The sequence below is a fragment of the Malaclemys terrapin genome, chromosome 5, assembly GCF_027887155.1.
Source record: "Malaclemys terrapin pileata isolate rMalTer1 chromosome 5, rMalTer1.hap1, whole genome shotgun sequence".
NCBI classification, from domain to species: Eukaryota; Metazoa; Chordata; order Testudines; family Emydidae; genus Malaclemys; species Malaclemys terrapin.
The window spans coordinates 81,295,371-81,323,111 of record NC_071509.1 but is presented as its reverse complement, the minus strand read 5'-3'; the positions used below and the strand labels follow the sequence as shown (position 1 = coordinate 81,323,111).

The window sequence follows — 27,741 nt, the reverse complement described above, 5'->3', positions numbered from 1 at the left end:
GCCAGGGCCTGGGCTGCTGGATCCACACTCCCTGGGGCTCCTGCTGCTGGACCCCATTGACTGCCCCGGTCAACTGAGCTCCACTGAGCTTCTGCTGCAGGTCCCGCTGACCGCTGGGACTCGGGCTGCTGGCCCCAACTGCCCAGCCCCGCTCTCCCTGAGGCTCGGGGGTGCCAGTTCTGCCTGAGTGCTGGGGTTCGGGCTGCTGGCTGCCCTGCTGACAGGGGCAGGGCTCGGGCTGCCGGCTCCAACTGCCCGGCCCCGCTTTCCCTGGGACTCGGGGCTGTCAGCCCCGCCGGAGCGCTGGGGCTCAGGGCTGCCAGCTCCCCTGCTGACTGGGGCAGAGCTTGGGCTGCTGGCACCAACTGCCCGGCCCCGCTCTCCCTGGGACTTTGGTTGTCTGCCTTGCAACCAGGTCCCACGTGCTGCCTCCAATGCCGGGGTCCTCTGGCCGCCTTTAATGAATTTTTTCTTGCGAACCACCTGTAACGTTCTGCGAACCCCAGTTTGGGAACCACTGTTCTAGAACAACACAACCTGTGTAGAAAAAGACACACAAACCCTCATTTTTGATCAATGTTATATTAAAACAAAACACATTCTTAAAGCCTTTTAAATCTTATAGTTTGCATCTCCTTTTCAGTTTGTTTTACACCAGGTAGTCAACTGTGGAACAACCACAACTTCTAGGCATATGGAAATGCCACCTTCTGGCTGATAAATCTCCATCTACCAACACCCGTATTTGGTCTGGGACTTCTTGGAACTCGGATGTAGGGATGGTCTGTCATTCACCCTCCTGTCCCTGGATCAGGAGAAGGTGTTCGACAGGGTGGACCACGGGTATCTCCTGAGCACTCTGAGAGTGTTTGGCTTCAGACCCCAGTTTATAGGTTTTCCCCAGATGCTGTATGCCTCTGCAGAGTGTCTGGTCAGGCTCAACTGGACCCTGACCAAACCAGTCAGCTTCGGGTGAGGAGTACGGCACAGGGTGCCCCCTCTCAGGCCAGCTGTATGCTCTGGCGATCGAGCCCTTCCTCTGTCTCCTCCACAGGAGGTTGACAGGGTTGGTGCTGCAAGAGCCAGAGCTGCGGCTGGTCCTGTCGGCGTACGCCGACAACGTGCTCCTCGTGGTCCAGGACCCGGGCGACTTGGTGTGGGGGAGGCTTGCGAGGCCGTCTACTCGGCAGCCTCCTTTGCCCGGGTCAACTGAGTCAAGAGCTCTGGCCTGGTGGTCGGGGACGGGTGGCAGGCGAGTTCCCTCCCACCTGTGCTTCAGGCCATCTGGTGGAGCGCGGGTCCGCTGCGCTATCTCGGCGTTTACCTTTCTGCCACGCATCCGTCTCCGCCAGAGAACTGGCACGGTTTAGAGGGCAGGGTGACAGAGCAGCTCCAGAAATGGACAGGACTACTCCAGTGCCTCTCCCTTCGAGGGGATGGGGAAAAGGGAGTGAATTCCTCACAAAGATAATTTTTTGTGAACAATGAACATAGTCTTTCTCTGTGAATAAGACCATGCATAGCACCTATCACATGCGCACTCAGGACAAAGTTGAATTTTCGGGCTTCGCATTCAGTGCCTGGGGTCTTGCAGTGGAGATCAGATAAGCGGGGCTGGACAGCGGAATTCGGGTAGCAGGCTGACATGGTAAGCCGTAGACTTTTGGCTGCTTAAAACTTAAATTATAGCAGTGCCCTCCTTTCACGTTCCAAGCAATGCTCCTATCGTTGGCCAGTTCCTGCTGCTGGCAATCTGGCAAGCATGAACTCTGCCCCTGTCCCACCCCCTCGTGGCTGACCCTGGGAAAGATCCTTGTATGCTGCCCCTCTCCCGCCTCCACCGCATGGCTGTAAACCGCCGGTGACAGTTCTGTAAAGGAACAGGCAAGCAGTCCCAATAGTAACATTCCCCTAATTCTAAGCAGGTCACCATGAGCGACATCACTCTGCTGAGAATTTCTGAGACCGAGAAAGAACGCATGCTGCGTGAAAGCCAGCAAAAACCAGGGCCGTATGCCGCCATGCTCTGCAAGGCAGTGATCCCAGAGTACTTGATGATAGCCTGGCGAGGAAAAGTTTCCTACCACGGAGGACACAATAAGGCCGCTCTTCCCAGGAACCTCATGCAAAGGCTTTCCAATTACTTCCAGGAGAGCTTTGTGGAGATGTCCCATGAGGATTTCAGCTCTATCCCCAGACATATAGACCTTCTTTTCCAGTAGCTGCACTGGCAAGGACTAAAAAGTAGAGCACCTAGGGCAAACTAATCATGATAAACTGGACATTGTTAGATTCTTTTGCAGTAGTTGCACTGCCAAGGACTAAAACGTTAAGCGCCTAGGGCAAACAAATCATGAAAAACCCATTGTTAATATTCCTGTTCTGTTCAAAATAAATGTTTACATGTTTAAAACACTTATCGTCTGATCCTTCCCCTGATTCAGGGTCCGGGTTAACGCCTGGGGACGGTTGGTAGGAAATCTCCATGAGTGTGATGAAGAGATCCTGGCTGTCTGGGAAATCAGCGTTGTAAGCGCTATCGACTGCCTCGTCCTCCTCCTCACCTTCCTAATCTTCCCCGTCCGCTAACATCTCCGAGGAAGCGGTGGGGTAGTGGTGGCGGCCGCACCTAGAATGGAATGCAGTGCCTCATAGAAACGGCATGTCTGGGGCTGGGATCCGGAGCGTTCATTTGACTCTTTGGTCTTCTCGTACGCTCGTCTCAGCTGCTTGATTTTCACGCGGCACTGCATTGCATCCCAGCTGTATCCTCTGTCTGTCATGGCTTTTGAGATCTTCTCATAGATCTTTGCATTCCGTCTTTTCGATCGCAGCTCCGAAAGCACAGACTCATCGCCCCACACAGCGATCGGATCCAAGACTTCCCGATCAGTCCATGCTGGGGCCCTCTTTCTATTCTGAGATTGCACGGCCATCTCTGCTGGAGAGCTCTGCATCGTTGCCAGTGCTGCTGAGCTCGCCACGATGTCCAAACAGGAAATGGGATTCAAATTGCCCAGACAGGAAAAGGAATTAAAATTTTCCCGGGGCTTTTCCTGTGTGGCTGGTCAGAGCATTCGAGTTAGGACTGCTGTCCAGAGGTCAACAGAGTGGTGCACTGTGGGATAGCTCCCGGAGCTATTACCGTCGATTTCCATCCACACCTACCGTAATTCGACATGGCCATGTCGAATTTAGCGCTACTCCCCTCGTTGGGGAGGAGTACAGATATCGAATTTAAGAGACCTCTATGTCGAACTAAATAGCTTCGTTGTGTGGACGGGTGCAGGGTTAATTGGATTTAACACTACTAAATTCGACATAATCTCCTAGTGTAGACCAGGCCTTAGGTAAATTTGGTCCAGTGCTTCGGGCTGTTCTCATTTTAACCTCCATGTCAGACTTGTTTCCTTTTTAATCTTTACATATCATTTGTTCTGTTTTTCACTCACTTGAAAAGGAGCTACCTGCTAACTTTCCACACAGCAAAGCTATACTAATTGTTTAGTCCGGTGCTTATTAGGAGCACCAAAGGAAAATCATTGCACCACTTACAAAACACCTTGCTCTATTTAGTATTATATTGTGCTGGATCATTATGTTCAATCACTCTTTCCTTTCTGTTTGGATATTCAGCGTTAAGTCCTGTTATAAGTATCAGAAGCAAAATTGAATGCTATAGTATGAGATTTTTATTTTTTTAAAAGAGATGATGGGCACATAACTGGAGTTGGGGTTAAGTTCTCTAATATCATGATTTCACAAAGTAAAGGTCTTGTCTTACAGCAATTATACTTCCCTTAGAAAATAATGTGGGATCTTGCTGGCTTTTTTGCTCCACTATATGACAAGACAGGCTCTTCCCCCCCCACACCTCCCCACCCTCCTCCTCCTCCAGGACAGAAATTTCTTCTTACTGTTTCTCGGATATTAATAAATTTGATATTATCAGGAAAAAAGTTTTCCCAGCAAGCAATGCCCTTAGCTGTTTTATGCACCAATGTATATGCTGACCTTAAATTCACTCAAACTCCTCCTTACTGAGAAATAAAATTTAGGCATTTTCTCTTTTTTGAGAGCAGAAATGTTCGTTATCTCAGGGCTTAAAGTGGAGTCACAGAAAGAAGTGCTAGGTCTGTCATTGCCCACTGATGGAATTTTATTAATTCATAACTTAATTTTATCTGACAGCTTGCGTGAATCATAGATTACTACTTTACATTATTACTTCCTTGGAGAAAGATAGTATCCGCTTTGCTTCTGCAATGTAATATTAAACTAAGGAGAAATTATCTGAATTTGCCAGTCATGCAGTACTGTGTGGCTGCTCAGAGTGGCACAGTGTAAATGGGACTATACATATCATATTGACATGCCACAAAGTGAATAGAGGAATACACTTTGTGGACTATTCATATGGGCTTATAATTTTTGTAGTGATCAGAAATCATGCAGATCAGTGCCTTAAAGGTTATGATTTCATCGTGTTACTACCAGGTTTAATTATAAGCCCAATTTAACCTCTATGGGACTTTTGGCTAGCAAAGCTGGTTAGGCCTGAAAAGTGCCAGAATTCACTCTGAAAGCTGAGGAGAATTGTCTGTAAGGTTTCAAGAAAATAGGTCAAACTAATTTTTAATAACAAGATGCTTAAAAAGAAATGACTGATTTTGAAATGTTGACTAAAAATTTCAGTTTGTCTCTACTTTAAAAATGGCTCATCACTATCCTGTCCAAATTCCACATTTTCATTTGTATTACGAGACCAAATTCACTGATTTCAGTGGGGTAATTGAGAGTTTAAATCAGGGCAAAATATGGTCCTATGCCTTCAAAAATGTCTGAAGCTCTGGTTATTATAAATACAGGCTTTCCCTGTTCGTTTCCATAATTTTTAAATGGTTACAGGTTTTTTTAAACTGTAACACACCTTAGTAAACATAATTTTAAGATTTCTGCTATCAAAGTTTTTGTTTTGTTCACTTACATTTTGCTTCCATCATAAGTTTCTCCGGTAGCTTATTCCATCTTGACTACCTTATGCATGAAGTAGTTCTGGCTGAGAACCCTTATTTGCACTTAGTTTTTTAACTGTGGCAACAAGATTTTGAATCTTTCACAAGTATGTACAGTTAGGGTCTGATCCAAGTCCAAAACAATTGGGCTCTTTCTATTGATTTCCACAGCACTTGGATCACGACCTCAATCCTCATCAATCTGTTTAATAATTTTGGAAACTTCATTAAGTCATCTTGAAGTCTCTTCATTTACTGTATTGACTGAGTCTGTTATTAGTGGAAATAAGTATGTGAGATAAGTAATTAAGTAACAGTGAGTAACCGTTACAGTAGTTTAATTATAACTTTTTAATACTTTTTTCAATATAAAAAGTCACATTCTTACTACCAGCTGTGTTTAAGGAGACCAAGAATGTCAAGTTTTGGTTATCCTTTCCCATCTCTCATTCTCATTAAGGGCAAATGACAAGGTATTCTTGCCTTTTTCCAAGCACTGTGGTAGGCTGACCCATAGCCTTTTATTTATTTATCTAATTTGGGACTGACACACCCTAATTTAAATCTTGTTATGCATTAGGGGCCAACTCCTAATTCCATTGAGCTAGTTCCATTGCAAAACTTCCATAGACTTAATAGGAATTATAATTGCAGGTGGACTGCAGCAAAAAATCCTGTGGTCAGTGGGGATACCCTCTTCTTCAGCACTGTATCATCACTTCTGTAATAATAATTATTAGGAAGATTTGTTTGAGAGTGAGACCATTAATTTAGCTTACCCAAATTGCAGGAGTCTTCAACTCTGTGTCATACATGCAATAGTGTTACATGCCAGCATAAACCATTTGCGCAGCCACTAAAAATTATATTGGGTTAGATAAAGATTACATTTGTCATCATAAGAGAAAGAAACAGTCTTTCCAATGACTATTGTTTAGAATTCCATTGTTGCATTATTTATAGCTGTTAAGTGGAGGAAACCAGTTGAGGTTAAATATCAATTTTCTCGTAATATCTTCAAAATGAAGGCAAGTTACAGGAGACTGTGAGGCTTTGTGCATTGACAAGCCATTAGCATTCTTGTATTCCCTCCTTGTCTGTCTGCTCATTCTGAGCTGGAATATTCCACTGGGGCATTTCTGGTGCTTTCAGTAGCAGAAAGATGCACAGCCAACAGAAGTTGGTGAAAACATACTCAACAATTTCTATGATTGTAATCATACTGGCTCCACAAAACAAACCAAGCTGGCCACCAACGTCAGCTGTAATAGAAGAAAATAAATGCATGTCAGCCTAAGCATTTGGTTTAGTCTAGCAAGCAAAGAAAACCCTGCCAGGTTCAAGTTCTAACTCTCCCTTAGAGGTGCTGTCTGTGCTACTGAGCCTTTTAATGGGACAGCTGCACATTCTTCCTAGAACCTAAGTTCTGGAAAAGTGGTTGACAGTTGCTGATAGAATAAGGTGGACATTACTCTTGCTTAGAAACTTGACCGGAAAAAGAATAGATTTGAAAGAAAAAATAAATAAATGTTAACCAATGAATATTTACCAAGCAACTCGGACACACTCCGGGCTTTCTGCTGCCGAGTCATTTTGTAGTTCAGATCGTGATATTTAATGTCAATATACACAAGATTCTCCCTGATGACAAACACACATATAGTATAATTTGACAGTATAATAAGTACTGCTACTTATTTCTGTCATTAGCGGTATAGTTAGAAATTAAATTCATACTGGAAAGATGTTACAGAAATGATAGTCACTGTCAAAGTGCAATGAAATGAAACTGACAAAAGTGAATTTAAGATGATAATCAGGGAAAATTTCCTAGCAGTTGTCTACTAGAGTGTGGAACAGTCTTTCTTGTGAAGTGCTAGAAGCCTGTCTGTTCATGACGAGGTATAGCCAGAATTTCCCTCTTAAAACCCCTTTCATATAGTGAACTCTTCACAGGCATAGTGATCCAGCCATGCAGGGATCCAGCCATGCAGGGATCAGGGCTGACGACTGTGTTATAGGGAGTAAGCCTGCATGGACAAGGATATTAAACAGGGCCCAGATCCACAAGGATACTCAGGCACCTAAACCCCAAACTTAGGCACCTAAATCAGAGTTTTAGGCTATAATGTGATCCAGAAGACCAATGCTCAACTGCTGCCAAATGATGTAGGCGCTAAATTTCCCACTGTAAAAGTACCCTGGTAGCCTAAGTTTTTTCCTCTGGGAATGTACGCTGGTGTCTTGATGTCTGGTTCCCACCAAAGACTCTCACCAATACATGAACCAGGGGAAGATAGATGGAGGAGCACCTATCTCACCTGGGAGGCCCAATCTGGTAGGCACACTCAGAGGTTGCCTACCACATAGTATCCCCTTCAAAAGCTGGCTGGAGAAGCAGGAGGAGTCACCACCTACCTCATAACTTTTAGCCCAATGGTAAGAGCACTCACCTGGGATGTGTGAGACCTGGTTTCAATTCTCTCCCTCCCCTCCACTACCTTCTAGGTGGGTGCCCTAACCATCAGGCTACAGAATTTCTGGCCTAATGACTCTTAACTATTTATCCAAAATGGAACATCTTCAGAAAGTGAGGTTGAAGTAGCCCCACATCAAAATAGCCCATAGCTCAGTCATGAGAGTACAGCAACCAAACGTTTGTTTTCTGTCACTGTAGGAACTCCATCTCCCCAAGTGATGATAGCTATGTTGATGGTATTCTTCTGTTAACTGCATATACATTGGGGGTTAAATTGGAATAGCATGGCACTCAGGTGTGGATTTTTCACACCCCTGTGCACCGGAGCTGTGTTGGCCTAGGCCAGGCTACTTATACAGTAGAGTCCCAATCCTGCAATGACTTATATACATGTGTGACTTTTGTCCTCTGCCATTAGCCCCATTACTTCATTGGGGCTACTCAGTGTGTAAAATTAAGCACATGACTAAGTCTTTGCTGGATTGGGCATATGGCATTACCAGTGAGAATAAGGCTGTCAGGATCTGGCCCTATGATACCGTGGTTAACAGGAAATAGATTCCACGTAGCTGCTAAATAGACACCTTAACCACAGAGAACATAAGAGCTCTTTCCATAATCATTGTGGATTAGAAAACAAAAAAAGTGTTTCACTTTAATTTATCAAATGAAAATATTGTTAAACACAGATATGGTCATGGTTTTTAATAATGTGAATTCTCTATGGAGACTCATGGTTACAAATTTTAGGTGTAATGATGTAATGTAGCTCATTCACCCACTTTCACTGAAAATTAAGTATTTGCTGCCCAAAATTTTCTTCTGCAATCTCATCAGGTGACCATTCCAGACTGTACATAACATCTGACAGTAACAATAATTCCCCTGTTAATGGATCATATTAATTATGCTTCCTAGCATTACCGAGGAGTTGCTATTGTGTATATTTGTAATAAGGTTGTAAATAGTTAACTCTACCTTTTTACATCTTCAAAAATCAATAGATCCCTACATTTGGTAATTTATGATATGTACTAATTAATATATTGACTTGATTCATATTGGCTACAAACTTGGTAACAGAATAATTTTTGGTATTGTGACTTGGTTAATTGAGTAATTGCTGGTTTGTCTAATGTTTACAAACAATAAAATAATTGACGAAGTGAAATACATAATGTTGTTGTGGAATTTTCAATGGCTTAATATAGATTTATTTTAATAATATGCTTAATTTGCATGCCCTTTGTCTGCCCTTTGTTCACGTGCAAAATACACCTTTAACCATGGTTTCAAGAACAAGAAATTCAACACTCACACAAACAATTAAGCAATTTGGATATTTTATGGGCCAAAACTTCCAAGCAATTCTTTAAAGCATCTAAAGTCTTTTAGTGTGTGTCTAGTATCTGTCCATGCACTTATTCACATCTACTGCATTTTACAGTAGAACCTCAATTACAACACCAGTGTTATGAACTGACCAGTCAAGCACATACCTCATTTGGAACTGGAAATATGCAATCAGGAAAGAAAGAAAGAAAGAGAGCAAATACAGTACAGTGATGTGTTAAACATAAACTACTAAAAAAAAAAAGGAAAAGTTTAAAAAAAAAAGATTTGACAAGACAAGGAAACTGTTTCTGTGCTTGTTTAATTTAAATTAAGATGGTTAAAAGCAGCATTTTTCTTCTGCATAGTAAAGTTTCAAAGCTGTATTAAATCAATGTTTAGTTGTAAGCTTTTGAAAGAACAACCATAACGTTTTGTTCAGAGTTATGAACATTTCAGAGTTACGAACAACCTCCATTCCCAAGGTGTTCGTAACGCTGAGGTTCTTCTGTACTTGTGCTTCTAATTGTGCTTACCGATATACAAACAGTTCTATGGACTGAATTAAAGACCCTTTGACAATTGGATTCTGTGTTTCCTAATGTCATGTTTTACAAACTGTTCTCTTCTTCCAGACTTGTAAGACTGTACTTTTAGTAAGTAAATCCAGTAAGAATATATCAAAACAGACTATATCAAGTGCTTGCTCATGTTTTTCCTTTTGCAAATTACATTACTTTACATTAGTTCATATATTTAGTAAACAGAGATCTTTATTATTGAGCTAATGTAATCTATGAGGTTATGTAGGTATGTGATATATATATTATTAAACCAATTGATAAGGTAGATTACACAAGCTTCTGAAAGATCTCTTTCCCAAATGAAAGTCTCCGTTTTGGAAAACTTGTATGTTATACAATATTTGATAATCTAGTAAATAGTATTGTATTATCTGCCTTATCTACTTTTTCTTGGGGATTGATACAGCATCAAATATTATCTGAGTACTCTGTGTGAGGGGTGAATTATAGTAAGCCTAATATTGATAAAACTAAATATTCAACCTGTAACCTTAAACCCAAAGCAATAGGCCCACACCCAGACAGCTCACTTTCCTCAGGTTTTACAAGTATTTCTACTTTATCTTTAGGGAAGGAAAAATCCCGCTTCCACTGATGTAGGGTGGAGTTGTGCCATTGACTTCAGTTGTATCAGGATCAAGATCTCAGTATTGCCTGTTGCACAAACTCTCTTCCTGGGGGTTATGAATAGGTTTCAAGAGGATCACAACCACCACCTCTTTCTTTATGGCTAGGTGGGGGAGGGGTTCTAAATCTTTATGGCTATAATATTTGTAATATGGGGGTCACTGCAGGGGAAAATACCTGAGACCACTAGTCTCCTAGGTTATCTAACAGATATAGCAACAGATATAAAACAATAAAATACTGTGTCTTGGCCAATTTCCCATGAGAATACTTCATATGTATTGCAGGCATTGTTCTTAATATTGTATACAAAGAAAGGTCTCATGTAACTGAACAGAGTTCACATTTTAGTCAGGCCCTGTAAATAAATCAATAAAGATGGCATCTGTAAATGATCCAACATATTTCTTGTAAAGACAAAGTTTTAATAAGATTACCTGATATACTCTAGACTTCTCTTCAGCTTTGTGGAAAAGAATTTTAAGGCTTTTTCACTCGCAAAACTTGAATAGGTGACAGTGGTGGGATAATCTGTTTCTTCACAAGGCACAGGACAAGTAGAATTGTGGGTTCCTACCGTACATAGTCCCATTAGTTCTATGTTATCTGAAATTTCAGGAAAATGAATCAATACTATGTATGTTCAAAGGAATGTGAAGTTTGTAATATTTCGTTTTATACAAAAGAAGTTTGGGAAACTAACCAATAGAATTTAATTGACTCCAATAAATAACATAGTCTTTATAGATGGCTCTTTATATGTGAATCCCAAAATATTTTACAAAAGTGAATAAGTATTATTATTCCCATTTTATAGAGGTGGAAACTGAGGCACAGGACTCCTAACTGCCTGATTTTTTTAAAGGTGCTCAGAACTGCTATTCTCACTGACTTCAGTGGGAGGCTGGATGCTTAGGTCCTTATAAACAACTTGTGCAAGACCACACAGAAAGTTCATGGTAGAGCTGGAAATGGGAATGTAGATCTTCTGCCACTAAGGCTCCAGGCTAATCCATTGGACCATGTCTTGCTGACGTTTTATCATGGAGTTTCTCTGTGTGCAGAAGTGATTGCAGGATTGGTGTCGATGTTCTATGAGCTAGTGTTTGTTAGTTCTTGATGATTACATTGTAAATCTCAGTAAGAACATTTTGTCCATTTAATATATTGCCATTTTGATAATCCAGTCTTTTTACACTATCCTTGTTAAAGTATGGTATGTGCAACATTTTTTATGTAGACAGAATCCATTCTGTCTGTCTTACACTTCTTTTGTATGTTCCTACATTCTGGCATTGTTACTTGAAGTCACAGATATTCAGATCTGTATGGTCATTGTGACAATGAGTAATTCCACATGTAGGGTTGTCATTTTCTCATAGCAATTCTTAGGAAAAGTCACCGTGCTAGAAAATAGTTAAAATTATCAAAATTATATAGACAGGATTTTAAAAAAAAAAATTATAAAAATTCAGCATGGCACTGTGTTCCCTTTATGCTGCTGGAATAGCATAAAGAAGTACAAATTTACAGGATCTTCCTTGGCCCTCATAGCAAATGCTCCCACGTCCTTCCCCTACTCCAAGTGTAAGGTGAATTTTTCTGTAGGATGTGGGAGGTGCCAGGGAGCATGGCGTTAGCAAACTCTATTTCAGATAGTTTCATCAGTGGAGTGGCCAACCTTTGCCCCTTTTACCCCCTTTCCTGTGCTAAGCACACTAAAAAGATCATAGAATATCAGGTTGGAAGGGACCTCAGGAGGTCATCTAGTCGAACCCCTTGCTCAAAGCAGGACCAATCCCCAGACAGATTTTTACCCCAGTTCCCTAAATGGCCCCCTCAAGGGGGTTTAGCAGCACTGGAAATGCAAGAGCTTTGCACTAGGGCAGAAGAGCCAAAAAGTAAAGCTGTCCCTAAGTAGAAAATTGAAGCAGATTAATCTGGAGATGCAGAAATAAAAACAAATGGTGCAAATGAATGGATAAGCAGTCTTTGTTTGTAAAATGTAAGGTGTCATTCATAACATGGGTAAGGAGGTTTTTAAAAAAAAGACATTTATTCAATGTCCTATTGCCATTCTTCATTTTGAAACTGTCTAATGACCTAACCATATATGCTGTAGTTCAGTTCTGATGTTGTATTAGTTTTCTTACCAATTTCTAGCTATATTCTAGTGCACACTTGGAGCCTTCTAATGTACTTTTAATGAAGCTCAAGAATAGAAAAATATTAATATGTTAATTAAACTGTTACTTACAGAGTGCAGGAGAAACACAACTGTAGAATTTTTGTAGGTCACATTCTGTTCCGTTTCCTTAAAAATAGTAATAATAATAATTAAAGCCTGGAGTATACAAATTCAAATTAAATACTTCACTAAAGCTAGTGGGCCAGTTTCTGCTCTCAGTTGTACTAGTGTAAATACAAAGTAACTCCTTTGAAATCTAAAGCTTTATTCCACATTTTCAGTGACTGAAAGATCAGTTTGGTGTAACACTGTTCATTGTTATCAACACAATATGGCACATAACAGAAAAACTTGGTAAAATTTAAAAATAAGAGTAAATTTCATTATAGCTGTGGGTCTGTCAATCCTGCCTTTCGACTTCAGGGCACCCACCCAATATATCATGTAAAACAAATATTTTAGGGAGGTAAGGTCAGAAACTTCAGTTCTTAATTACGTAAACAAAATTGGGGAAAGAAGTGAGGTGTGTATTATTTCTTACTATTTTGATTGATAGTTTAAGAACTATGTTTAAGGCCAGCCTAAAGACCTGGCCCCATTAAGGTAAATTTCAAAGCTCCTATTGACTTCAGGAGAGCTAAGCTTTCACCCCAGACTTATCCTTACTGGCACATCCTGCTTGGGCCAGCTTGTCCCTTTCACAGCTGTTCAGAGGCAGCTGGGCTTCTTTGACCCTTATCACTTCCATTTTTTTTTCTTGTAGATATGCTTGATCTGTAACCTCGATTTCTATATTATGTGATTATGGGCTGAGCTGGGGTTCTAAGGGCATCCAGGCTGCCTGATGCAGAGCCAGGAACTGAACCCTGCTTAGAGGACTTCAGGTTTCCAGTTCCTGGAAGCCCCGGAGTGGTGCATCTGACCTAGAGCCATAGACCTTACAATGTTGGGGTCACTGGCACCCTGCCAGGCGGACTTCTGACAGAATCTTGGCTGATTCAATGAAAGTTTTTTGAACTCAAGCCATTCTCATGAAACTATTCAGGTCTGATGAACCCGCATTTTCCAACAAAACTCTTTCATCAGAAAATTCTGCCCAACTCTACTAATGAGCAAATACGTTTACTCTCTACAGAAAAGTGGTGAATCAATAGACCAACATTTTCTAAAGTGGGTGCCTAAAGTTAGGCACTTTAATAAGTTGCCTGACTCAACGGGAATGAAAATGTAAGTGATGTAATTCCCTCTGCACTTAGCACTAAGGGGGATAGTCTTCTGATTTTTTTGGCGAGTGCTAGAAAACAGGGTGGCATGGAGTCGGGAGGGTGTGTGTATGGCTAGATGATCTGAGGTTATAAAGAAAGGATACAATAGTCGGGTTTCCTTTTCTTCAGCATTAGGAAATCCTTACCTCTTGACACACAAAGATCTAGACAAGTTATTAGAGAGAATATACTAAATACACACAGATAGCACAGGCTATCTTCACCTTTTATATTATAAATTTCCTGCCGCTGCTAACCATCTGCTGTTTAATACTGAAATAATCTGGCTTATGTAAAATCTATTTTAATGTATGTTCTTCATGATGGGTAGTCTCTGTGTAAATAGTTTAAAATAAGAGCTTGAACTAAATTAGATGAAAAATCTACACCCCTTGCAATGTGTATCTCCCTGCCCTGAGGGGGTGAATCTAGTCCTCTACCCAGAATACCCTTGTTGATTGCCATGTGATTCAAGAGAGTTCACTCTGAGCCTTTTGATGTTTTGATCATAACACATATATTACAGTCCTGCTAGTCCCCATCAGCTGAGTCAAGTGCTTTCGCTCCAGTGCTTTAGGGGTCAAATTAAAGACAAGACAGATGCTATTACAGGTTTCTGGTGTAATCTCATTAAAGTTTTCAGGGTGCATCAGAAGGATGATGTCTGAGCAGATGTTGGGTTTAGAACTGGTCAAACCTTTTCAGTGCCTTTCACTAAAACATCAAAATTGGACATGAAAAGTGAAATTTAAAATATTCATTAAAACTTTATTAAATTGTTCAACCAGTACTAGCTGGATTCAGGATTCTGAGATGACTGAGCTCTCTAAATGAAAGTAAAACTTGACAAGGCAGAATATTTAAAAAGAGCCAAAGAGCACCTTTTGAAGCACAAATGTAGCATGTCCCAAGAAGTACCTGGAAGTAGAAATGGCAAACATCCACACTTGTCCTGTATGTGCCTGGCCTTACATTCCTGCAAACATCCATAGGTGCTGTAGATCTTGTGGTGCTGAAGTTTGATGTTAGGATTGCATTCTCCCCAAGGGTATTCTTGGATAACTGTCTTTAGATTAAAAAATAGCATTCTTTAAAATATCCTTGTCATTATTTTAAATAAAGAGCTTTATCTGATATATTATTAACTGACGCTTGGATAAAAGTTAAGCAGAATTGCTGTCAAAAATAAATCTCAAATTAGTAACAAAGTATAGTTTAAAAAATCAAACTATTTAAAAAAATAATATATCGGTTCCTCCTAGGTCCTGATTCTGCTGTTCAATCTGATAGCACAAACCTCTGGAAGACTGGGCTTCAGTAGGGCTCTACAAGGAAGAAGGGTCCACTCTGACAGGTTTCATTACAGGATCAGGGACTTACTTTCTCTCTAAGAACTGAGTTCAAGAGTTGGTGATAAGACTAACACCTTGTAACAGTTCAGAAAGCAGAATTTCCAGAGTCAAATCCTAAATTCAGTGAGAAGAAAATTTGACTGTTGCTCTTTTTGACTTCCTAGCTATCTTGTCCACTGATGAAGGAGAAACACAGAACTGTGTTCTTGAAGAATATTTTTGTTTTAAAATGCATATATATATATACACATTTTGAGGCTTAATGGGATAGTGGTCAAAATACTTCCTCTTTAACCCAACTAAGCAGGTCTAAAATATCTGTCTGAAATGGATGCCCTATGGGAATGTGCCTTCAAACAGCATCCCAAGAGTGAAGTTAGCAGAAACACGGGGGAGTAATTTTAATCCCTGCGGAAAGTCTACTACCTCCATGATCTCTGTGCATATAGTATAGAAAATCTGCACTGTTTTCAGGCTGGTGATTTTCAGTAAAAATTGTATGTAAATATACATGCATCCGTCGAAGTGGGTATTCACCCATGAAAGCTTATGCTCCAATACATTTGTTAGTCTATAAGGTACCACAGGACTCTTTGTTGCTTTTTATGTAAATATAGTGCTGCTGGGCACTATTTTTATTGTCTCTATGACTTCCAGAGCAAATTTGCTCTGTTCACAAGTAAAATGATGCTTTTTTTTCCTAATTGCCAGTCCAGCAACACTAGCCTGGGTTCTGAAAGTCAAGCTGCTTCTTTCCTTCATGCATCATCCCCATTAATAAAGATACTATTGGCCCAAATTATAGTAGTACCACTGTAGCACTAGCTTTCAATGGGTTTTTAAGGTGAAACTAAAAACAGACATACTTTGGTCTGCATCATCTGCCTTACTAGTGATATGTGACCAGGAAAGAATTCAGCTTTTTACTTGTAAATGAAGAAAATTTCCTCTGGAAGTCACTGAGACATAATAAATATGGAACCTTCAAAATATCAATTTTCCTGTCACTTTTCAGATTAGAAATGCACTTATACATTTGCAAGATAGGGAATGATACTGCTACTGATACAAATGGCTTACCTTCAGCTGGCTGATTGCAGCGTGTGCATGCATACCTACTGGTGTTGATAAGCCTAAACCATCAAAACGTGGAGGTTCTTTAGGTGAATGGATAACATAGGTTATCCCAGCATCAATAAAGCCAAAGGTAGGGTCATCAGTGAATTGTGCCTGGTACAAAAAGAATTCCTTAGAAAAGCAATGGCTTTATATGTATTTACCCTGTGGGGCTTAGCTTTGTTTAAAGCTGCACCATCCATTTTGCTTGGATTTGAACCTCCAGTGACGGTGACAAATCACCTCGGACAATTAAAAAAAACAAAAACCCAAATATAAAAGTACATTAAATTCAGTATCCTTTGGTATCTAAAGTTCCTCCCAGTTAACAAAATGATGAGTTTTTCTTCTTTCCTCTCCCCTCCCTAACTTCCACTGAGAGATAATCCAAGCTTCTTTCACAACCCTGAGAATCATCTCTTTACATGACAACTAGTCTTCATGTTCTAGCACATTGCCCATTATTCCCTCCAGAAGCTGCCACTGTTGTTCCTTACACCACTTAAAGAGAAACGCTAGGTGCTCAGCCGCTTCCCCTCCCCTTTTTTAAATCATCATAGATTTTCAGTTTTCTTCCTTGATCTCATTTAGAAAATTTCTCTCCCCATTGCTTACATGGCAGTTTTCTGTATTTGGTGGTGGTATCTTAGGAAATCTGCCAATAGTGATCCAAGGTAACCAATTAGGGGCAAATCCTAGTTGGTACTGAGTACCTGCAACTCCCACTGAAGTCAACATTCAGCACCAATCAGGATTTGGCCCCAAATGACTGTCTCCTGGAGTTCTGAATAGACTTTAATGGAAAATCAAATAAGCCAGTGAATAAAGTAGAGGGCACTATCTTGAAAATGTTTTAAATTAGTTTTCATTCTCACATTACTACTTCTAGTTTTTGAAGCTGTAGCAAGTCCTGCATTTGCCCTTGGATTATTAATTTCATACAAGTCAAATGTAATGATAACCATTAGAGCAATTTACCAAGGGATGTGGATTTTCTGGCACTTGAATTCTTAAATCATGATTGGATGTCTTTCTAAAGCGTATGCTCTAGCTCACTTGAGAAATAGCAGGCTTGATGCAAAAATTAATGGGTGGAATTATATGGGATTTGTTAAGCAGAAGATCAGACTAGATTAACATAATGGTCCCTTCAAGCTTTCAAATCTTTGAAGCTACAAGTTAATGGATGTTTAGGTATATATCTTATTGTGATGTCTTACCTGTTTGATATCAAAAAGTAAACTTAAGCCTCTTCCAGAAACACTCACTCTTCTCCTTGCTGGAAGATCCATGTGATTAAAAGTAAAGCAGTTTCCATATTCAGTAAAGACATGTTCAAAATCCTTTTAAAACAATGAAAACAGAAAAGTAAAAATTGAAACAAGATAATCTAAACCTAAGCTAGTGGGTTTGGGGATGTTTTATGGGCTAGATTTTCTAAATGATCTGCTTATGATCCTGTGAAAATGGCAGTTAAGTATGTAAATCACTGATAGAAACAGTCCTACAGTAGGAGATCCCTTTGACAGAAACCAACCTATGAAGTTCTGTAGAAGGACTATCATTCTCTATTAAATCTGTGGGTTACCTAGAGTAACCTTTATGGGATACTATTGGTTTTATCCCTGATAAGTTCTGTAGGATTTCTGCATAAGGAAATAGGAAGTGAACACTTCCAAGTAGTTTAATTTTCAATAGATGATGTTTAGTTCAGTAGCTGCTGCTTGTTTCAAGTGAATGTATGAAGCCATAGTAAACTAGATGAGTATGGACTAGTACTAGCATATTACCCTAGTCATATTAGGCCTGAATAGTGTGACTAAATACATTTGCTGTTTTGATTGTCTTTCATTGCTTTGGAGTCTTAGCTACAAGAGCTTGTTGTTACTGCTAATATATTTTAAATTAGAGTCAACACAATTCTATCAGTAATTCTAAGCATGCTGTAGGTTCTCAATAAAGGTTAGGTGAAACTGAAAGATTGTTGGTCTAATTTTGTTCTCACATTAGTGTAAACTGGGAGTGACTCCATTGAAGTACACTCATGTAAAAGTGAGGTTAGAAATCAGGCCCTCTGTTTTGTTTTTGCTCAAAAATTCTAAAAAATTTACTTTGGCTTTCTTTGTTAAGTGTCCCTCTTATTTCTGCATATAACTGATACATTTTCATGGGAGAAGTAAAGCCCTGAATTGCACTTTGGCATGTGCTTAATTTTAAGCACATGAGTAATCCCATTGATTAGCCATATGCAGAAACTCCTACTGAAATCAGTGGGAGTTTTATTTTGCATATATAAGGGCTGCAGGATCAGGTCTTGTGAAGCACTTGAAAGGTGGCCTTTGAAAAATTAGACTTACTCACCACAATGTAATTTGGTATAAATGATTCAGATTAGTCTCATTTTGTGAATGTAGATAAGATCTATAATCAGCCTATTTCTGAGACAATATTACATTGTTGCTCTTATGAAAAAAGCAAAAATATTACCTCCGGGTAACATGGCTGCCCAAAAAAATCACATTCTAGCAAAGTGCTGCTGTTGAGATAAAAGCCATTATTCCTTGTAAACTCTTTAATGCTGAAGTTTTGGTTTCCCTGAAGGAAATCTTTTAGCTCTTGAGAGAACTTGTTGTCAATATCAAATGCATGAAGAACTCCAGACACAATGCTCCAAAGGAAAAAAATAATACTGAGGTTGGCTACTGCATGGGCTTGGAATCTGTAAGTAGGAAAGAGAACAGTTAAATGAGTAGCCACAGTATTTTTTCTGAAACTCTCCCCCAAACACTATTGTCTAGTCCACCAGAATCACACCTTACTCTGCATTACAAGGAATGGATAACACAATCTTGTTTTTTATAAATCAGGTTATCCTTTGTGCCTGAAAACTGAGTGCATCACTCAGACAGCTGGTGCTGTCTGGTCTGTTTACACCAGTCTCTCAGCAGAAGAGGTTGTACCTATTTTTTACATCCACAACTTTTTGGAGTAGAGGAGGTTCTAACCATCGTACACAGCCGACATCCATTACCAGGAAGCCTGGTGGAAGGCAGTGGTATAAATCATGGGTGGGGATGGGGATCTAACTCCTAGCATCAGTTTAAAAATCCTAAAATATTATGGGACCTAAAAACACCTTTCCCATAGAAAATGTTAAACGCTTCTGATGGTGACATGAATTAGGGATTTGCTGAACAGCCATTGTAGATTTGAACTTAAGGTGTTGAACAGAGAATAATAAGCCATTACTATGTGACTTGGTTCTGGACTGCTATTTTATGCTAAAGTATCCTTATACTGCAGGATAATAAATGGATCAAATGGATCTTAATATCTAAAAATAGTGGTCTGAATGGGTAGAAAGATCTTATTGCAACTCAACAAAATGCTATTACTTCCTGGGTTAGCTTTGGTTGTAATTTTACTTTTGAAAGCACACCACATCCATGACTGTCATTTTTTCCAAAAGGAGGACTGCTAACTAAATCCAGAAATAAATAATAAAGATTGAAATGAACAGATGGGGGTTGAAGCAAACTGACGTGTTAGTGGCCAGCTGCCATGCTCTGAATTGCTGATAAGTAACTATAACATTCTGCAGCTATAGGTACAATAATTGCACTATATTTTTAAAGTATTTCCCACCACCCACCCTCTTCATGGTGCATATGTGATTACCCTGCCTACTTAGTTTAATAATTTTATAGTATCATCTTTTGCTTTCTAAATGGGCTTCTAGTAGTGGCATTGCATTTTCTGCAACACATCCTGCTATGGCTTTATAGCTGGAGGGACTGAAGGCCAGGGAAGCCTCAGAGATCTGAGAGTTAAACCTGTGACTCATTCTGCTGGGAGATCAGAGACAGCAAAGCTCATTTCCCCAATGGAACGTTGTGGGGAAACGCTGCATGGGTTCTGAGATTGGACCTAATGGTTGCTATAGTAATGAGCCAGCAGGTTCAATATACTCTTTTAAAAAGTATCTAGCTGAATCTGAGTCAAGTATATAAATATTATTGCACTTTAAACTGATTTGGGAATTATGGCTGATATTTTCAAGTGTAGGTTCCTAAAATGACTTCCTAAATAAAAGTTACCCGGTTTTCAGAAGTGCTGAACAGCCATCAACCCACTGATGTCAACAGGAGCTTCTGGGGCTCTGCACCTCTGAAAATCAGGTTTCTTCTATGTAGGAACTTAAAGGATTTAGAAGCCTAGTTTTAGCCTCCCAGGCTTGCAAATATTGGTCTATATGTTTGGTCCCTGTGATGGGATTGGCAACAGTCCCTTAGAAAAGATTACAGGATGAGCATCTATCATCTAAATATACTCATGACCCCGTGGTTATATAATGTATGTACATTCTACCTGTCAGTAAAGTATGATTTCTGATGGCCTACAGGTCTGACACCTGAATTGAGAGGGATTAAAACAATCTCTTAAAATCTCTCTATTCTGTAGTGAAATTCAGTGTCAAAAATTCCCCTAATTCTGAAATGTCTTCCTCTTTAGTTAAATATTTTACCCAGAACTATGAGAAAGAGCCTGTAACCCCTGTAGAGCCAAACTCTGCTTGTCTGTCTTACCTAATTTGTTCAAATAAGTCAAGAGCTGCTCACTTAAGTAAACCAAATAGGATTTGGTCCTTAATGCTGAACAACATATGTTGCTGGTTGTATCTTTGAACTGTGCTCTGTGAGCAGTCAGATGTATTGAGTGCAGTAATATATTTAAAATGTTGCTCAGGCATTTCTTCTATTCATTCAACTTCCGCTAGCAGCATGAAACTAACTCCCTGTCCACCAGGTTGAAAATTGACTGTAGCCTGTCCCAGTGTTTCGTTTTATTTGATTAGATGTTCTGCAGAATAATGATGCATTTTAGGACATTAAAGAGATCTGTTATTGCAGCATGCATTTGATGTATCTTACCTGTTCAAGTTACAAAAGGTCACAGCAGGGAACTCAATGTTTTCCACATACTGAACTACTATTGAAGTTGTGGTTGGCCAGCTGAAATAATTGGTGAATCGATTCCAGATTTGCCAAGCGACAATGATGATAGAGCCCAGGACCACTAACATCCACAGGACCTTTCGTATCTTGCTCCGGGTTTGGACAATATTGTGCACCCCATGGAATGAAGTGGACATGGCAAACTCATGGTCAAACTTCTTTCTTTCTTCCAAAGAAGGCAACGGTTTCCTTGTTAAGTATAGCCTTATCTTTTCCAGCAATCCTTAACATTGGACAAGATGAAAAGTTAGCAGTAGTTTTTTTTGGGGAGGGGTAAATTGTTTAAAGGGTAGTGATTTAAATGTTACATTAGACAGAAGTTCCTCACAAAACAGGCTTCTAATGCCTCTCCAGACAGGAGTTTATAACCAGCTGGTATATTGTTTCTAAAATAGAAAGCTCCCTCCTGAAGGTGTGTTAGAATTCCAAGAGAGTTGTGCATTTGAAGATTAGCTCAGTCTATCCTGAACATCCACTGCAATCAGACAGTGATTGAGCCTTGGCGACAACAGAACACGAAATAGCATATCCTTATAGTTTTTTAACTATAGTCTTTCAAGATAAACTAACAGTCCCTTTAGCTTGGCATGTCATGACAAAGGCTTAAATGGAGAGATACTTTAATAAGGGCTCAAATCTGCGGAATGTTGCACACCTACTATGAGATGCTGAGCAGCTGGATCTCCCAGTAACTTCCTATTAACCAGGTAGGGTCAGGCCTTGAGTCTTACAAATGAGCTAAAAGGGGAAACAATATTTTTAAATAAATTTCACTCTCTCATTATTGAATGTTTGAGGACAAAAGCTAGAGGGCTACAACCTCAAAGGTTAGAGATAACGCTACATTAATTTTTCTTGGTTATAGTATGGCTCCACACCTTTGAAGCAGAGAGTTTTTATCTTATTACCCCAAGGTTTTTGTATTGGTTTGAAAATAGTTGAAGAGCTACAGAAGTGGATATAATAAAGAACTTGAAATATAGTAGTTACACAGAATGCTTAGTGTTGAACCATCCTTTGAGGTTTTTGAATAGAGCCTTCTACCTCACAACATCAAAAGGGGGGAATTTTAACAATGACCATGTACAACAAAGCCCTAGTAGGATCAACAGTTTGGCAAAGTGCTTTAGTTAATGGTGGTTATATGGAGGATATTGTATGCTAGCTCATCATGTAAAAAACAGAACAATAGTAACCCAAAGAAGCTTCACCTAGAAATAATATTGAGGATCTAAGAATAGGTGATTCCCTGAGCCCAATTCTTAACAGCTACTAACTACCCTCCCCCCCCCCAAAAAAAAACAACAACCCCACAACCAACAAACCACCCATCCATCCACACAAATCTTATTTTAGCAGGAAGTAGGTTCAATAGTTTTGCAGCCTATTTAGGGATAGAGTGTTATCACTAACAGAGCCACACAAAGCAAGCAATGAGGTGCAAGGCCCCCCTCTCCTAATGCCTCTCTGTGGCCACATTAAGGCTACCTGGAATTTGGGTGGTTCCTGTGCAGAGCTCAAGGGCTAGATCCTAGATTCACCCACTCCAGAGGGCAAGTGGTCATGGAGGATGGAGAGGGGTGAGAAATGGGTAGATTCTGGATTCTGCCATTAACCTGTGGTGGCCAACAGAGCTGGCTGGGACAGCAGGAGAAGTGAGCTGCACGCTTTCAGGAGTTGCAGTTAATTATTGTTTCAACCCCAGAGGAAGAGTGGGGAATGGAAGAAATTGTAACAGTCGCAATGCCTCCTAGATCTTTCTGAAAAGTGCAGCTGTGTGTTTTTCCCCCATATTCAGGGCTGAGTACAAAAAGAAAAGTCTAGGTCTTTATTTTGTCTAAAGGCCAATATTTTAGTCTGATCCTAAAAAAAATCAAAGTCACTACTCCACATTTTTACATCTTCTGGTAGTACTCCTGGACTCCACCATACATATTCTGGCAACTGTTTGCAGGATTTGGCACTGTTGGCAGGGTTATCATAAGCAAGCAACACTGGCCTGACTCTGATTCCATTGAAATCATTGTTAAAAATTCCATTGACTCCAACAGAAGTAGAGTTAGTCCAATGCTGAGTTCTTTTGAAAATCCCACCTTAAATGTTTATTTGTGTAGCATCTTTTTATTCCCAAGGCTCCTCAAATACTTTTACTGGTCTGAGCTAATTCTTGTCACAGGCAAGGAACCCATCCTACCCTACATCACCTCTATGCAAGCAGCCAGGCAGAATCTCTCTATGGAGCTCAAGTGAATTTCTTGGAGAGATGTCCAGCTGACATATGTTTAACTTCTCCCCAAATCACCTTACATGTATGTTGCAATTGGTATCAATGGTAGCTGGATCTGCTCCTCTGAGCATAAGCAAAGTGAATTCATAGCATGTCTGCATCTGTTTCTCCCAGGTCACAATAAGCAATCCAGCCCTGGCTGATCCCGCAAAGGAGTCCTTATAACAGAGGCCATGTTTGCCTGTCTCTCTGCTCCAACTTGCTGCACTGGCTAGGGGAGTGCTTAGTATGTATGGTATCATTCACCTGTATATCATATGACATACATACTCTTACAAGACTCAAGATAGTTTATTCAGCAAAATAGTGCTTTATACGGCATGTGCAAATATGTAACATGCAATTCCAGTACCGTACATAACAACAATAAGCACACATAGTACTGCATGTATTCATGTAGATACTTTTGTAATAATACATGATGTTACCAAGTATCTTAGAGCCTGCTCTTTCAGCCCGATCTCATCATGTGAATAAGGGCTTCAGGACTATCTTTATGTCACTTACAGATTTCTCATGAAAACACTCTAATTTTAGAACACGATGGTAACTGAGCATCCTACAGTAATGTCTAAATATGTTAAAGCAACCTGCCTGATCATATATTTGCAATGTGAATATTTTCATTTGCGATGTATTGAAAGGAAGTAGCAAGTATGTCATTCAGCACAGGTAATGTGTTTTGAGATTTGTGTCTGAGTGTATGAAACAACATAAGTGCTAACGGTATTTAACTAATGAAATAATGGAATGGCTGATATGGGGCTCAATTAATAAAGAATGAAGAGAACAATAAAATTAATGCCAATCAATGGAAAGTAGGTCCTGGCTAACCTGATATCCTTTTTGATGAGATTACAAGTTTGGTTGATACAGGCAATAGTATTGATCTAATAGACTTCTATGAGGCTTTTGACTTGGTACCACATGACATTTTTATTAAGAAACTAGAACAATACAAAATCAACATGACTCATATTAAATGGATTGAACAGTAGCCCACTGATAGAGCTCAAAATATAATTGTAAATGGAGAATCATCATAAGGAGTATGTCTTTCAAGTGGGGTCCTGCAAGGACTGGTTCTAGGATGTATGCTATCTAGCATTTTTATCAATCACTTGAGAAAAACCATAAAATCATCACTGACAGGATTTGCAGATGACACAAAGATTGGGGGTGTGGTAAGGAATGAAGAGGATGGGTCACTATACAAAGAGGTCTGGATCACTTGGTAAGTAGGGCCCAATTGAACAATCTGAGTTTCAATATGGCCAAATGTAAGATCATACATCTAGGAACAAAGACTGTAGGCTATACTTACAGGCTGGAGGGACTCTATTCTGGGCCGTTGTGACTCTGAAAAAGACTTGAGCATCATGGTGGATAATCAGCTGAACATGAGCTCCTAGAGCAATGCTGTGGCCAAAAGGGCTAATGTGATCCTTAGATGTATAAAACAGGTAATATTGATTTGCAATAGAGAAGTTATATTATCTCTGTATCTGCCAATGGTGCAACTGCTACTGGAATACCTTGTCCAGTTCTGATGTCCACACCAAGCAGGATGTTGAAAAATTGGAGAGGGTTCAGAGGAGAGCCATGAGAATGATTAAATGATTGGAAAACATGCCTTATTGTGACAGAGCTCCTTGAGACTATTTAGCTTATCAAAGAGAAAAAATGATTTGCTCACACTCAAGAAGTACCTACATAGGGAACAAAAATCTGATAATAGAGAGCTCCTGAATTTAGCAGACAAAGGTATAAGATTTAATGGCTAGAAGGTAAAAGTAGACAAATTTAGACAAGAAATAAGGCACACATTTTTAATTGTGAGGGTAATTAACCATTGGAATAACTTTCCAAAGGTTGTCGTGTATTGTCCATCACTGGAAAATTTTAAAATCAAGATTGGATGTGTTTTCTAAAGGATACGTTCTAGTTCAACTACAGGTATTGGATCTAAAGCAGGAATTAATTCAGGGAAATTGTATGGCCCATGTTATGTAGGAGGTCAGACCAGATGATCACAATAGTTCCTCACTCCTGGCCTTAAAATCTACCAATTCTTAAATACTGCCATTGCTTATAGGGGGCATTGTCTAGTTAAAACTGTAGCATTAAAAGATAAGTTATTACTACTTCTAAATACATATTTCCATTTGTCACACTCATTATGGGTATAAATTTTCATTACATCACTTGTTTTGCTCCTCTTCTTTGTGTATTCTCACCATACATGAATAAAACTTTGGAGCAAGCTTCCAAATTAAAGGAGATTATTCCCCACCCCCATTTTGGTTGTGGATTCTAAAAACCTATCTTAAGGCAAGTAAAGGTAAAGTATAAGCTAATGTATTATAATATTTCTTGTTACATACCTCTGGCATCAAATCCAACACATTTCCCAAACTGCTCCATTAGGCTGTTCGTAGTTTCAGAAGGGAGGAACGAGTACATAAAGCTTCCTTTTCATTGTTGATCATTGTTAGTTAATGGCTTTTATAGAAAACTAAAGGGGTGGGTATATTAGATGTCACACCACACTGAGCAATTTGCCTGCCTGCGTTGCTACGCTTTGCTTTCTAAATAACATAAGCTTCAAAGTAAAAGAAAAGATTATTTTTTATGGCAGGATCAGTTATATAATGTTAAGTACATATAATATTGGGCATGTAACAGTGGAGAGTCAGTCTTTGTGCTGAAGTACATTGCCTCAAGTGCAAATAGTTTTCTTTTTTAAAAAATAATTTCAGTTAATAATAACAATTTGCTTGATTTGAGACTGTGCAATATAATTGCTTGATTTGATACTGTGTTGCTGGAGTGTACAGGAACAGAAGAGTATACCTTGAAATAGTTTGGGAGCCCTCTAATGGGCCTCCATCTCTATAGCAGAAGCCACCAGAGAAGCAGTATATATATGTACCTAGACTTAGACTTATATATTTATATATAGTTAGTAAACATGTTTATTTGGAAATTAACTGTGTCTGTGTGGTTTCTTCAATATTGTTATTTATTCATGTACTATTTATTGTATTTGTTATTTGAAATCTTTTACTAAGGCAAAGTTACAATAAAACATTAACCTACTCCATTTTACATAATTTAGGATCAGATTAATATTCAAAGAACCTGGTTAAAGATTTTGGCTTGCGGGCTGTTGAGCCCCCACTCCTTTGAGTACACTTAAAAAGGTGTTCAAGGTTCTAAATCACTCTTCTCTTTTTGACACTTCTCTTATGCATGTACGTGGTGTGAAAGCTTTCCCTTTACAAGGATGGTCTATATTTTACTATACCATAATTCCATAGGAGGAGGGGGTCATGTTTTTCCAATAATGTGTGTGTAATACAACACCTCGCTGCTAACAATAAAAAGCAATTAAATTATCAGCACAACTCATACATACCGAGAGCAGACATACAACAGAACCTCAGAATTATGAACACCAGAGCTACGAACTGACCAGTCAACCACACCCCTCATTTGGAACCTGAAGTGTGCAATCAGGCAGCAGCGGAAACAAAACAAAAAGCACAACAAAAAACACAGTACAATTCTGTGTTAAACGTAAACTACTAAAAAATAAAGGGAAAGCAGCATTTTTCTTCTGCATAGTAAAGTTTCAAAACTGTATTAAGTCAATGTTCAGTTGTAAACTTTTGAAAGAACAACCATAATGTTTTGTTCAGAGTTACAAACAACCTCCATTCCCAAGGTGTTCATAACTCTGAAGTTCTAATGTATTTTAATTAAGGGGTCCATGAAAGGTAAACTTCTCATGTTTGCCAATGTATATACTCCTAATCAGGGGGTAAGCTTTTTTTAAATCCATTTTTAGGGATTTAGGAAATTTTAGGGAAGGAGATATTATTCTAAAGGGGAATTTTAACAAGGTGATTAATCCCACAATGGATGGATCAAATGTATGCAAAGGGCATTCAGGAGGAGGAAATGCAAATTTGTTGCATCACATAGAAAATGAGGATCTGGTGGATGTCTGGAGGGAGATGAACCTGGATGTCAGGAACTACATGTTATTCTGCAACTCATAGATTTTATTCCAGGATTGATATGATTTTTGTTTCTAGGGGCTTGGCTACTTTGATCGAAAAAGCTAATCTGGGAGTTATAACTTAGTTTGATCAACCCCCTGCATATCTTAGATTGAAAGACTAGGATTCACTGCAAAAACAAAGGGCCAGGCAGTTGGATAGAGCTTTGGTGTGTGTTGAATTCAAGGGCTGGAAAAAAACATTCAGAAATGTATAGAAGAAAATGATCATGATCAATAAAAGTGTTCTCTGGGATGCTGGAAAGTAATGAATGGGATCCTTATAAATAAAGCATCATATCTCAAAAAAGGAGGGAGTTCCTGAAGAAAAGAGTTTGGTTGAAGAACTTTATTATGGAAATCAGATAAGCTACAGCACCTAAAAGAGTGTAATGAGTAAATATTTGCGATAAGAGGG

At 39.4% G+C, this 27,741-nt stretch overlaps 1 protein-coding gene across 1 annotated transcript; it reads right to left on the bottom strand.

The window, feature by feature from the left end:
• Positions 1 to 6,086: 6,086 nt before the first annotated feature.
• Positions 6,087 to 25,684, bottom strand: ASIC5 (acid sensing ion channel subunit family member 5). The gene is made up of 10 exons (XM_054030775.1): positions 25,645 to 25,684; positions 20,890 to 21,196; positions 18,446 to 18,677; positions 17,179 to 17,301; positions 15,923 to 16,072; positions 14,409 to 14,556; positions 12,295 to 12,351; positions 10,475 to 10,643; positions 6,565 to 6,656; positions 6,087 to 6,277 (listed from the first exon to the last, which is right to left on the bottom strand). The coding sequence occupies exons 1-10, from the start codon at positions 25,682 to 25,684 to the stop codon at positions 6,087 to 6,089; spliced, it is 1,509 nt and encodes a 502-aa protein (XP_053886750.1).
• Positions 25,685 to 27,741: the final 2,057 nt, after the last annotated feature.